The sequence below is a fragment of the Cyprinus carpio genome, chromosome A13, assembly GCF_018340385.1.
Source record: "Cyprinus carpio isolate SPL01 chromosome A13, ASM1834038v1, whole genome shotgun sequence".
Taxonomy (NCBI): domain Eukaryota; kingdom Metazoa; phylum Chordata; class Actinopteri; order Cypriniformes; family Cyprinidae; genus Cyprinus; species Cyprinus carpio.
Window position 1 is genome coordinate 760,277 of NC_056584.1, and position 14,338 is coordinate 774,614.

Below are 14,338 nucleotides of genomic sequence, written 5' to 3' on the forward strand. Positions count from 1 at the left end.
TCATAGCGCCATCAACTACCACCAGGAACTGTGACACATATAATAGAACAGACTTTGAAGTGAATTTGTCATTATAAATGAAATTACTGATTGAAGAACTTTGAGACATTGACGCTGTTTTCCAGTTTACTACTATAAAGCTGCTTTGAAGATATTTTTAAATGTACTGTGCCAACCACTAAGATTGGTACCCTTGGTAACTATGAGCAAAGGTGCCTGTGAAAATAAATCTGCATGGTTTATCCTTTTGATCTTTCATTCAAAAAAAATCACAAAATTCTAACCTATCATTGAATTAAAACAATGGAAAATGAGGGAAAAATCTTTTTCTCTAGTTCACATTAGCCATAATTATTTGGATTCAATTATTGCAACGTTCTTTTCCCAAGATAACAGATCTGAGTTTTCTCTTATAATGCCTGATGAGTTTGCAGAACACCTGACCAGAGATCAGAAAACATTCATTCATACAGCATCACTTCAGATCCTTCAGATTCGCAGCTCCATGTTGGTGATTCTTCTTTTAGTTCACCCCACTCATTTTCTTTAGGGTTCAGGACAGGGAACTGAGATGGTCATGGCAGAAGTTTCATTTTGTGCTCAGTGAGACATTTTTGTGTTGATTTTGATGTTTGTTTTGGATAACTGTCCTGATGGAAGATCCAACCAAGGCCTATTATAAGAATTCTAACAGAGGCAGTCAGGTTTAGAATTTTTTATCTGTTGGTATTTGATAGAATCCATGATGCCAATGCCTACCACATTTTGCTCTAAGTTTGCACAATTGCTGTTAATAGTGTTAATCGTCTGTTTATTTATGTCTTTTATTGATTTTTCTGAACATTTCTGCCGTATACACATAAACTGACAGTCACCACTGATAAGCTACTACTCAATATTGTATAAACTTAATTTTCTGTAAAGTTGCTTTGCAATGATTTGTATCGTAAAAAGCGCTATACAAATAAACTTGAATTAAACTGAATTGAATTAGCGATATGAAAATGATGTTGAGTTAATTTGGATTGAATTATTATTTCCACAACATTAAAGATCCAGCAGTATATTTAACTGTGGGCATGGGCTACTTTTTAAACCCATCTGGTGGGTTTGGTGCCAAAAAGCTCTTTTTTTAGTTTAATCTGACCATAGAAGCCAGTCCCGTTCGAAGTTCCAATCATGTCTGACAACTGAATATGTTGGAGTTTGTTTTTGGATGAGTGAAAAGGATTTTTCTTGAAACCTTCACGATCAACATGTGGCCCCATTCTGGCCCCAAGACTCTGCAATTCTTCAGCTGTGATCCTTGAAGAGTCTTTGGCCACTCAAACTCTCCTCCTCAGTGTGCATTAGGACGATAAAGACGCACGTCCTCTTCCAGGCAGATTTGTAATATCTTTAGTTGATTGGAACTTCTTAATTATTGCCCTGATGGTGGAAATGGGGATTTTAAATGTTTTAGCTATTTTCTTACAGCCACCTTCTATTTTGGGAAGCTCAACAATCTTGTTCTGCACATTAGAACTATATTATTTGGTTTTACGCTTTTTGATTGATGATTGAGGGAAATTGGCCTTTGTGACCTTCTATTCCTGTGGAACAGGAAGTCATGGCTGGAGAATTTCATGCTTTTAGTCACCTTGGTGTACTAAAAAAAAAATTGTAAATATGAATGGGGATTATATATATGAATGGGAGATGTTTTACTCATAAGAATTTCTAGGGGTCCCAATAATTGTGGCCAACATGCATTTATTTCATAATGTGAGTTTCCCCCCAATTTCAATTGTTTTACTTTAATGATAGGTAAGAATTTTGTGAATTTTTTTAATGAAAGATAAACGATGAAGATTTATTTTCACAGCCACTTTTGCTCATATTTACGAAGGGTAATAGTAGCACAGTATAAAGCGCTTGTCCTGAGATTCATAGCCATAACTATCCATACCTATTGCTCTATTTTCTCACATTATCAATATGGTCTAGCAGTCGAAGTTGGTATAAGATGTCTGGGTCAGTGTACAGTTGTAAATGACGTAAGGTACCTGTTGAGCCATGGCCCGGATCCTCATGTACTCAGCCTCGGCTGAAGGGGAGTGTGATGGGGCTGCAACATTCACTTCACACGCATCTCCAGTGAAACTGTCTGAACCACTCTGGAAACAAGCTAGCAGATTCTACCAGAGGACAGAGAAGGTATGTAGAAAACTATAACAGATTTTTTACACTTTTAAGATTCAACTATAAATCAAAGCTTGATTCACTCTCTAGTCTAGGATATAGCTTAAAAAAAAAAAAAAGAATACCTCAATATTTTTCAGCCAACATTCAATTAAAATGTATCTACTTGTTTTGATAAGGCTTAAAATGCAATTAGTTTGATCCATTAGCTGTATCATAATTTCAACCACAAAGACACTGCAGCCAAGTGCATTAACAGTGTTTATAACTTGAATGAACTTATTTATAGAAATGAATCAACCCCCACTCTTTAGCACCAAACAAAATGCAAAACACTCAGGCAAACAGATCCAGTCCAGGGGCCAGTTCTATTGATTGAGTTGATGTTGTTTCGGAAGCAAACAGTAGCTTACTGGCACAGCTTTCAGGAAACTTAATTGCCAAATAAAAATGACATTAAAATCACTGCAATCATGACAGCTTAATTTTTTATCATAAATAATATTAGGATATATTCACTCTATCCTACTAGAGTCTCAATAAAAATGACTGGTCATAATCACAAGTCATTTTTACACATGTGTATTCATATTCCAGATAGCAGCACCATTTTCCTTCTTTCCATAAAACAGCACAACACTAATCCTTAAAGATGATTACATTAGTGGAGAAAGCAAAGAACACGTGGCCGCAAACGTCCTAAGCATGAAGTTTCAATCTATTTTTGTAAACAAATTTTTGCATATCATATACTGTATATAAAAATATGTGGCAATGAACTTTCCTGTTCACACCACTATAGCTGGAATGGGATTTACAAAAGATTTCCAGAGGCAAGACTTTTATGACAAAAATTCTGTATATTTAATATTATGCCATGACGCAGTATTACACTTAATTCATGACCCTGTATAACATTTAATATAATAAAAACAGTAAATATTTTTATAATTTGAACTAACTGTACTTTAGTCTGCAGAGTCATTTGATCCTTTCGGAAATCATTCTAATATGCTGATTTGCTGCTTAAGAAACATTCCTTATTATCAATGATAAAATAGTTGTGCTGCTTCATATTTTTGTGGAAACTGTTATACTATTTTTTTAAATTGTACTTACCCCAAAGTTTTTAATGTATTGCAGTTTTCCCGCAACTTCATAAATTGCAAACTGCTCTGAAACTTTTTACTTGTACTGTACAACATCTAACAGCACTAAATCTTGACTTTGAACATGCAGGAATATAATAAATATTTAGGATGTATCACGATACCTGTGTTTTCATCCCCAAATTTAGGACCTTTCAAAATGATAATTATGATCATTAACACTTTTTATGACTTTAAATCTCATAACACTGAAACAATTCACAAAACAAAACCATGCACAAGCAATTTCAGCCACATGCATAGAAGTACCACCCACTTGCATGACAATGACTTTGCGCTGATCCTGGTTACAAAGTGCTTTGTCAAGGCTCATGCAAGATTTTTGGACAGTGGAGACACAGTTTCAATACATGTTATGATAGTCACCTTCACAGGCTCCAAGGTAGCTGAGAAAGCGTCCTGTAGGGCACAGCATGCTAACCGCCACATCTCCTCAGTGTAAACAGGCCCTGCTGTTACCAGAACATACCTAGACATCAAAAATAACAAATCAGAACTTATAGTATTTAAGCAATCAAGAAAAACTTTAAGTAGGCTTTTGAGCTAAAATTTCAAGACCATAATGCCATTTTTTAGAAAGTATACCCAATTTGCTGAACTATAAACACTATTCCCCTGCTTTAACACATGAGTCAGATTTGGTGAACTCTTACTGCAAAACTCTACACACAAATCCCTACATTTCTCAGTGCTTACACCATGTGGTCATTTAGAAAGCACTAGCATTCAATATTGTTCACTTAAGTCAGCATAACTTGAGCTCGATTAGCACACAGATACCCATGTGGAAACACTAAGAGTCAAAATTTATCACACACCAGTCAGAACCCAATAGATAGATAAAAGAGCCCCATTCAGTTTATTCAGTTTTGAAACAATGGATCCAGAGAGACGTGATTGAAAAGGTTGAGGACATCAGAGAGGAGGAGGAGGAGGAAGAGGATGAGCAAGAGCAGTAAGGAGTGGAGGAAGAGGTGAAGGAAGAGAAAGAGGAGGAGGATAAGGGATGAGGGGCAAGGAGACAAGGGGCCCTATCATACACCCGGCGCAATGCGACGCAAGGCGCAGCGCAAGTGTGTTTGCTAGTTTCAGTCCGGCGCCGTTCGCATTTTCCCTTCCAGCGCCACGTCGTTTAATTAGCAAATGCATTTTAGACCAACTTAAACCTGGTCTAAAGTCAAGTTAAGTCATCTTTATTTATATAGCGCTTTAAACAAAAAAGATTGCGTCAAAGCAACTGAACAACATTAATTAGGAAAACAGTGTCAATAATGCAAAATGACAGTTAAAGGCAGTTCATCATTGAATTCAGTCTGATCATAAAGTCTGGCGCAATGTTTTTTCTTTGTTATTTAAAGAGCGTGTTAGTATAGGCAGGTCCACAACGCGCGTACACGCTGCTTATTAACACGAACAGCAGCACACAAACATGCCAAATATTACAAATTAAAGGATTGCAATGCATAATAATTTTTTGTAGGCTAATTAAATATAAAAATGCCTACATATCATAATGGATAGTCATCGCAAATCACCGCAAGAGCTCCGTTTCAACTCGTTCGGTCTTTGCGCTTGCCAAATTTCGCCGTGTTAATAGCAAATCCGTCATGGCACGAGCGCAACTGGCTCTTAAAGGGAATGGAAGATGAGACTCTAATTGGTTTATTGCACGTTACGCCCAAAAAACACCCATTGCTCATTAAGAGAATAGGGACAACCCGTATAGACCATGCGACCAGGCACGCCAACCGTTTTTCCGTCGTTAAAATAGTGAAAGTGGATTTGGACACGCCCTGAGTGCCCTTTCGAGAGCTGTACTCTGTTACAACACATGCATCAAATTGCCTTACATACAGATAGAGTTTCTGTCTGCTTCCATTTTGTAAAAAGTACTTTTGTAAAATCAGTACTTCTATTTTTGTAGGATACAGAGATGATGGAATGGAAGAAGCCTGACTAGACATTACAGTTGATGTGTGACGGGGTAGATCAGTCATGCAAGAGGATTTTACCCCCGCTGCCTGGCTAGGGCCAGTATAGCCTGTAGATGTGATGCTGGGGCAGTATATTTTTGTGTTGTTGTTTGGTGTATTGTACTGTACAGTACATTTAGGAATAGAAAATGTGCAAATGTATACACATGTGTTCATCGTGTGAAATGTTCCTTGAGGGGGAGAACCACAAGCAACAACTTATTACTGGTTTTTGGTTCTGGTTTTTGTAGTATTGTTTTGAATTTATCTCACCAGTATGTATGACTATGTTGTAGCGTCTGTGTTTTTGAGGACTTGTGTGTGATGTCTGAGGGCAAAGTTTGTTTTTCAGCAAGAGTGAATGGTTTTGAGTGTAGAGCTTCATTTTGACCTGAAAGTAGGTTGTTTAGGTAATTGGGTGAGACGTTATGGATTTGTGTTTACTGTTTTGAGAATATGAGGCATAGTTTCAAGAAATGTGTTTAAGCAATCGAGAAAAACTGTAATATATCCACTCCTACTATACTGAATATTTTGCAGCATAATTTCAAGCCTTTTTACAATGAATTATCTTGAAAATATTGTAATATTGTCACTACTTAAACTGTATTTTTATTTAAGTAAACCTCATGCTGTCTAGTGCCTACGTGCATCTGAATGTAAGGCAAGGCAAGGCAAGTTTATTTATATAGCACATTTCGTACACAATGGTAATTCAAAGTGCTTTACATAAACGAAAGTAAAATAATCATGAAGAAAAATAATTAAAAAACAAAAAAACAGGCAATTTTAAAACTTTGAAAATGATTTTACATAAAATACAGTGAATACGTAAGATTCAGTGCAATCAGTTCTGACAACACACAGTGCTCATTTAATAAATGCACAGCTAAACAGATGAGTTCACAAGACTCATTAAGATACTGCCTTACAATTTGGCCAAAAGAATGATCATGCTAACTTTTGGAATGACCTTCGCATGCCTACAATGCCTTAAGATGCTGCCTATGTAGGCAGTTCAATATGTTTTAACACACACACACACACACACACACACCTAATACAGGAGCAGCCCACTCTGGAGATGGTCTCGGCTGGTTCTGCCACACAGGACACCAGCAGTTTGAAGAGATCTTTCAGCATCAGATTAATCAGACTATCATAGCCAATATCTGCAAAATAAATGAAGTCATACAATTTATATTTCATTTCATACACATTACAATTTCACATTTCAAGGTCATCAATAAGTTAAAACTCCTGAACATATCTAATTTTATGTTTTCGCTTTAATTTAAGTCCAAGTTTTAGTTTTAATTTTCCCCCCTTTTCTATTTTTTAAATTGTCTATATAATTTTTTTATTATAATAATTATTGTTATTAGTTTATTTAGTTATTTTAGTACTTCAAGCTAAAATAAAAAAAATGTTGCCTTTGAAACTAGCTGAAATAAAAAAATAATTATAATAACATTAATTATAATAACAAGTTTTTAAAATATTTTATTTCAATTAACATTTATTTTATTTCAAGTAACCAAACGGTTACAGTTTTAGTTTTCATTTTAGTTTAACCCTGGTTTTGCTTGAACCGAATAAAGCCTATTTGACAATTATTATTATTATTTTTTTTTTTTTGCATAGAGCAATTCTTTTTCATGGAAATTAAAAAAAATTTCCCACCACTTTCATTACTGTAATGTGAAAAAATACATTATGTAAAATGAGGAGTATTTGTACATAGTATGTCTTTAATTAATGCTGTTTAAAAAAAAAAAAAGTCACAATGCAACAAATATAGGCCAAATTTCAATATGCAAATAAATTCTTGTTTTTAAAGGAGCCGTATGTAGGATTGTGGCCTAAACTGGTACTGCAATCACTATAAAAATACTGTAGAGCGGTGTATCCCCTCCCCCTACCCCCTGACTCGAGGTTGCCAGATGAGCTGCAGGATTCAGCAGAAACGTAGGTTGCTTCAATGAGCTTTCAATGGCAAGTGACGAACAGACGTACACAGTAAGTTTTTTTAATCTGTTACTTATGTTTATGCTTCAGGAGAGATATTTTGATAAGTAATTATGTATTTAAAAAATGTACTAATTGTCATTAGTTAAATATAATCGTAAAGATGTATGCTCGTATGTGACAGTATAATCGTAAAGATTTATGCTCGTACGTGACAGACAGAACGGTAACTGTTAGTCTAGGTTACTGTCTCAATTACGTTTCAAATTGCCTTAATGGGCGTGCTAATGTTGTTTTCCTCAGCGTCTCAGCATAATGACAGAGAAACGGGCTCCTGTAATGCATTGCTAATGTTAGCATACGTCCATGTGAGCTAACGTTATGTTACTTTGCACAAACATGCATAACTTTGTTCGACTGTCATGAATATATGAAATGTCCATTGACATCAAGTACAAGTTAGCCAAGCATAGATGAATCTTACCTGTCCAGGAGAAAATTATTAACGTTGGCGTCTGTGTTCAAATTCTTCTCCGTTTTCAGCCGTCTCCATCTTTCAAAAGCATCTCCAATAAAAATTCTGGTTTTATTTCGGACTTTGTCACAATGAATTTCTGAATTATAACGAGGTCTTTTTGATTTAGTAACATTAGACATTTTTATCTGACTGGAGTTAGGGTAGGTTACAGCAAAGCTGGCAACACGGATCCCGAAACACTACTGACTTCGTGATTGGTAGATAGGTGGAGGGAGGCGCGTCAGGCCAAAACACAAAATGACAACATCAACATCAGTTGAGGGCTGCAAGTCCAGTTTTTAAATGACAATATCCTGGCCAGACTACTGTTGTCAGTGATATAAGTATTTGAAATGAACATGATTTCTTAATGTCTAGTGACACATCAGGGCCATTTTATGATTAATTGAAATAGATTTCTTACATACAGCTCCTTTAATTTTCTTTTGATTTGAGGGTGATGATCCAGCCATGTTTTTCGTAAAATTCACGTATATTGTGACAGCCTGACTGACTGCTTAGATCAGTAGTTAATATGCATTGAAATATCAAGATATATGAACTGAAATTATTAATTTGTTAGTTTTACCTGAATGGATGAAGCTGTGAATATGTTCCACCACTAGTTCACAGGACAGTCCGATGGCATGCTTGAAGTTCGCGGCAGCAATGTCCCAGTATGAGTGGTCACCATGGCTTCGTTGTAGCCATAGTGACATGACAGGAAGAAGGAGCTGGATGACAGAGAAAATGCCAAAGCCAGGCCCTATGGAGGAGGAAGATGCAACATAACAAGCCAGAGCTTTGTGGGTTTGCTTTAGCATCTACAGCAGTGTGATTGTGATAAGTGTTAATCACAGGCATCTGACCTGGGATCTTGGTGACTTCGCGCAGAAGTTCAAACAGCAGCTCAAGTGTAGGTGGCTGATGCTGACGAGGACAGTTTGATACGGCTGCTGTCAGCTGCTCCAACAAAAGGATCCACACCTGTATCAGACCTGCATACATGCAAAACTGATCACCACTGTGCACCAGTAACAGTTGTTTTTTAATCTCTTAAATTATTCTCCACCATGTACTTTAACAAATAAATCAATAAATCACCTGTGTCATCATCAAACTCTGCTAAAACGCAGTCCATGCCATCCTCACTGCTCACAGACCTCTCCTGAGCTCTCATTGGGAGGCTGGCCAGCCGCGCACCCAAGAACACTGGCTTGGACGGCATCTTATAGATTTTGGCAAGGAGCTGCAAATGAAACAATACATAATAAACACCAGACTTAATGTTACTCCTTTCATTTGGAAAATTTGTTTTTTTGACCCAAATCCATGTTACAAAAACATCTGAAAGTGTCTAAATCCTTTATGGACAGAAATGCGTTCATCTTGCCCACCTGTGAACATTTCCTCAAATAGTCCAGGGCAGGCAGGCACAGATTTGTTGAGCTGTATCCACTGACATGAACACAGTCTCCAATCTCCTTATAGTCCACTTCTCCTACAAATAATCACACAGCAATTATAAAATATTATATAGAAACAAACTAATCGGTTTGACTTCTGTGGACCTTTTTCACATTTCTAGGGTTCTCAGAAGCAGAATTTGACATTGTTGGGTAAACATCTGTTTTGATGAATGAAGGCAACAATACATATATTTTATATTGTTTAGAAGACCAGCTCACCTAAACCTTTCACAAACTTCATAAGGCACATGATGTAATCAGTGGCCGCGTTGGCAAACACCTGAAGGTTGTCTGTGTTAATGAAGGCTTCAAAGACATCAAACATGGGTGCCTGTGACTTCCCTGCATATACGAAGAGTGAAAAAAATTTAATATGTGGTTGATTTTCCTCATTTATTATGACAACAAACTTTCAGCCCACACCATACACTTAGATTAATTAACACACCCTTCATTTATAACATTTATCCAGAAGAAGTTACATGGCGTGGCTTTTAAAGTCAAATGTGCATTGTGTCAAATTTATTAAAAAAATAAAAATGATTTTTTCAAAAAAGCTTCAAACACTTTACATATTTTCCATTGGTTGGACAAACACAGTGCCACTGGAAACCCTTATTGGCTAAGCTGTGTTTGAAGCTGGTGCAAAACACACACCCATAACCATCCATTCTATATAAGTGGCTTGGAAATTGTATGCCTACAATTACGCTAATAAACACTATTACATAGTGGAAGAATTATCTATCCAATTAATATAAATAAAGGCAACCAGGTATTTGTCAAAGATGTGTCTTTTTAAATAAATTACTTGTTCTTTTAGTTTAAATATGCTATAGAACTATGTTAAATATTTTATATTAAAGAAATATTTTATCACAATGCTATATTGCTATATTGCAAGTTTTCATTTTGCAAGAATTATCTATCTAATTAATATCATAAATAAAGGCAACCAGGTATTTGTCAAAGATGCGTCTTTTTAAATAAATTACTTGTTCTTTTAGTTTAAATATGCTATAGAACTATGTTAAATATTTTATATTAAAGAAATATTTTATCACAGGTTTGATAAAGTTTTCATTTATACGTGATCCATAAACATATTCAAAGAGAGAGAAAAAAATCTTTGCACATATAACTCACAATACAGTAAATTTCACATACCCATAGAATATTCTCCTATCAGGTAATCCTTCATATCTGTTTTGTTTCCATGTACCGTTCGGAGAGCACTGAACAGCGGTCTCCAGCCAGACTGGATCTGAGCTGAGCACATCTCCACCAGCTCTCCAATGGATGTTATCACCTGTGCCAAAATGGACAGATAGACAAGACACTGCAATTAACGGACTATAAAGTAAAAACATGTGGCACTGAGACACATTTGTTTGAACAAGGCTCTGTATAAACCGCATGATAAGAGAGGATGTCGGACCTGATCTTGGACGTCTTCGTCACAGAGCTCCAGCTGCATGATGTGCTCAAAAGGCCTGGAGAGAGCTTCATTAAAATGAAAGTGTGGCAGCTCTGCCCAGCTGCTCAGAACCTCCATCAGAACATCATGGATGAAGGAAACAGCCTTCTGGGATACATGCCGCTCCTTATGACATGCCACCTGTGTGAACAAAAAAAAATAATTAAATAAAAATTCTGTTACAGTCATAATACAGAAAATAATTTATGTCACTATTTCTGTTTCATCGCCTTAAAGGATGTGTTAGCCACATGAGGGGTTTGCCTTATTATACCTCCACCAGGTGGGGCGCCACCACGCTCCAGGCTCTCATCATGTGTAGCAGCGGTCTACTCTTGTTCTTCACAATGCAAAGCATGGCCTCTCCCAGCCGGAAGAGGTGGAGGGCGCTACGCTTGTCCTGGGTTGATTTTGCCTCCCCTTTAATGAAAACCAAATGAGGTGAAGAAAACAAGAAAAAAATGGGCTTTAAACCTTCAGGAGGTCAAAATAAATATTATGTGAATATTCTGTGTGCTAAATAGTAATTCAATTAAGTCGTCACTTACAAAGGGGGAAAAAAAGGTGTTTTGTCGGTGGAAAGTGTCAAAAATTTTTGGGTACCTGGCATGGCTAAGGAATAGTCTCTAGTTTCTGTGACCGAATCAAAGAGTTGAGACTGTGAAGCTTTTCTGAGATGATGCAGGAAACCCACAAGAGACACTAGGTTGAGTTTATTCACTGCATCCTCGAACAGTCTGCAGGACATACACACAGCAGCATGTTAAAACATAATAAACAGATGTGAGAACAACAGTGATGGACAAATGGGTACATACTGTATACAAAGTGGCATATACACTAACACACAATGAATAGCCATGCTAAAACTTACTATAAAAACATGCTATACAGATCACATTATAATAACTGTATTGGGAGTTTCTGACTTGTTTTTCACATCTGTGTCAAAATAAATTTACATTACTTTTTTTTTTTTTACTTGCAACTTCAAATACATTATCAACCAAATCTGGTTGAGCAAATGATAACTACTATAGTTAATTATACTTGGTGTTAGTTTTTCCAAAAATATGCAAATATGTCACATTGTTGGACAGTCAACAGTCATAAATATTGACATTAACACGCAGGAAAAATGCATAACAGATACCTTGCGGATGCAAATGGGAAAATAATGTGTTTTTCTTATAATAAAGTTAACATCGGCTACTTAGCACATTATTTATTACTTGTTGAAACTTAAGAGTCACATCTGAGTCTGTATAGTCTTTTTTATTTAATATTGAAAACAGATTCACGCAATTATAAAACAAATGAAGATCATCATCATATTATTATTATTATTATTATTATTATATCATAAATAACGATGAGTCTGATTCAACGCTAGTATCTTTCGAGATTACTAGCTGTGTGTATTATGGCATGCAGGGACATGATGTGAGACCTCAGAGAGGATTCCAAATCTCTTAAAGTTTACTTTTTGATTGGTTTAATTTAATGGAGAATATCTTGTGTTTTTCCGTAGGTGTGCAGCCATTCCGAGCTCAAGCACCCACAGGATCGGCGCTATGGTAAAAACATCTGTCAGTAGCAATTTTATTGTCAAGCACAGTCCCATTACTTACAAAACAAAGATTAACTGTTCAACGGGAAGAGGTAAACAAATGGTATCTCTATAGGGTTTTCCCTTGTATGAGATCCTCTACATCCTACAGTATATTTCTTAATCCTTTTTTTTTAAGGATGTATGAAGCAATGTAATTGCTACAACATAAAAAAAGGATGTTTACAGCTCTGCAAATCACAAGTGTTGAACTTGCTGTGATTCTTAAGATCATGTTCTAATTTTAAGATAACCAAATTGGTCTGTTTCTTACTGTGAGCTGAGAACCAATACAAAAGCGCATTACATCTTAAGCACAGAACCGATAAAAAAAAAATCACATTCAGAAAAGCCCACATACAGTAGCATTGCAATAAAGGCAAAATAATAATATGATGCAAACACTGATTTTAACTCCAACATTTTTACTTTTATTGTTATTTATTAATTGTAAAAAAAAGGTGTTATATTCACTCGCCTAACAGAGAGCACTGGATGGACCAAAAATGCCTACCTATTTATGACCTTACAGGTCCCCCTAGTGGCCATTTTCAACATAGCTCCAGTTAGAAATCAAAGGTTTGAAAGATATTTGGAGTTTTCTTTGCTAAAAAACTAGATTGAGTTATTTATGTGAAATAATCAATGCTTATTACTTTTGGGTGGACACAAATTCTGATTACACACGGTCTAAACATTTAAGTCATGATAACCCATAAGACAAGACACATTACAACTAAATTTCCAATTAACATTAAGATAAATCATTCCTCTTAGCTTAAAAAAAAAATTAAAAATGAAGGTTGGCAGATGCAGAGAAATTTGCGTGGTACCTGTCAGCTTGTGTGGAAAGCGCGCAGACAGCTTTGGTGGCGCTGGTGCCTGTGAGCAGACTGCCTCCCCGCAGGTCGAATCCTTTACTGCGACTGCTTTCTCTCAAGAGTTCCTGGATGGAAAGCGGCTGGATAACTGGATGGCTGAGGGCCAGTTCAAGCTCTGGCCTGGCCTCTCTGCTCAACTCCAGCTCCAGGTCCACTGCTACAGCCTGCTGTGCCTGTATGATGGTGATGGGAGGCTGGGAGCCGCCGTCACTGAAGTGTGTGTGCTCCAGTAAACTCACATACTCAATCACTCTGAGGAATATCACAACAAACTCAGTGTGGGTATTTTTTTTTTTTTTTTTTTTAAGAAATTTTATTTTTAAATTCAAATATGTTTATACATGTTAAAGGGGTCATATGATGCAATTTCTATTTTTCCTTTTCTTTAGTGTGTTGTGTAGCTATTTGTGCATGTATACGATCTGCAGAGTTACAAAGCTCAAAGTCTCCCACAAAAGGATTTATTCTATCTAAAAGAGAAGGCTGGTCCAGACCTGGTTAAAACGCCTCATTCAAACACGCCCCCACGTCTACGTCACGATGTGGAAATATTTGCGTAATGCCGCCCAAATGTTCATGCAAAGAAAGAAGGCGTGGTTTCAGGAACCGCAGTGGTGTTGATGCAGCCATGTCAGGGAGACAATGAGCGTTTCTGTGCAAAAGCACTTTATTTGGCCTTCCAAAAGTAGATGCAATGAGGAATCATTGGTTAAGATTTATTTACAACAGAGCAGCACAACCCAGATGTTCGAATGTGAGCAACACATTTTATGGACAACAGTTTTGTGAACCCAGGAGAGTATACAATCCTGGCTGTGCAAAATCTATTTCTAAAATAAAAAATGGGTCAGTTCCAAATTTGCTGTGACAATCTGGCACTTCTGAATCAGGGACTTTAAGTATGTTTTCTTAATAGTTTCAGTATTTGCTATTGACTGTTCAAATGTGGAGTTTTGCACTGTAGAGTATCATGGTGTGTGTGTGTGTGTGTGTGTGTGCATGAGAGAGAGACAGGGTCACATCACAGTGAAGTCAGCTTTCCTAATCGTGGCTTGTGTATTGCAAATACATAAAAGCATCATCACTGTGTCTGT

The 14,338-nt window shown here is 36.5% G+C and overlaps 1 protein-coding gene across 1 annotated transcript in view; it reads right to left on the reverse strand.

Annotated features, from left to right (window-relative positions):
• LOC109050380 (brefeldin A-inhibited guanine nucleotide-exchange protein 3-like) overlaps window positions 1-14,338 on the reverse strand; it is a 58,716-nt gene that overhangs the window by 15,807 nt on the left and 28,571 nt on the right. Inside the window, exons 19-31 of the mRNA XM_042768342.1 lie at window positions 13,197-13,496; window positions 11,358-11,491; window positions 11,029-11,174; window positions 10,716-10,895; window positions 10,445-10,586; window positions 9,497-9,619; window positions 9,206-9,309; window positions 8,913-9,057; window positions 8,678-8,806; window positions 8,398-8,574; window positions 6,381-6,495; window positions 3,717-3,819; window positions 2,046-2,177 (exon numbers count right to left, since the gene is read on the reverse strand). Coding sequence (XP_042624276.1) covers window positions 2,046-2,177; window positions 3,717-3,819; window positions 6,381-6,495; window positions 8,398-8,574; window positions 8,678-8,806; window positions 8,913-9,057; window positions 9,206-9,309; window positions 9,497-9,619; window positions 10,445-10,586; window positions 10,716-10,895; window positions 11,029-11,174; window positions 11,358-11,491; window positions 13,197-13,496 — 1,930 coding nt within the window. The remainder of the gene's footprint in view (window positions 1-2,045; window positions 2,178-3,716; window positions 3,820-6,380; window positions 6,496-8,397; window positions 8,575-8,677; window positions 8,807-8,912; window positions 9,058-9,205; window positions 9,310-9,496; window positions 9,620-10,444; window positions 10,587-10,715; window positions 10,896-11,028; window positions 11,175-11,357; window positions 11,492-13,196; window positions 13,497-14,338) is intronic.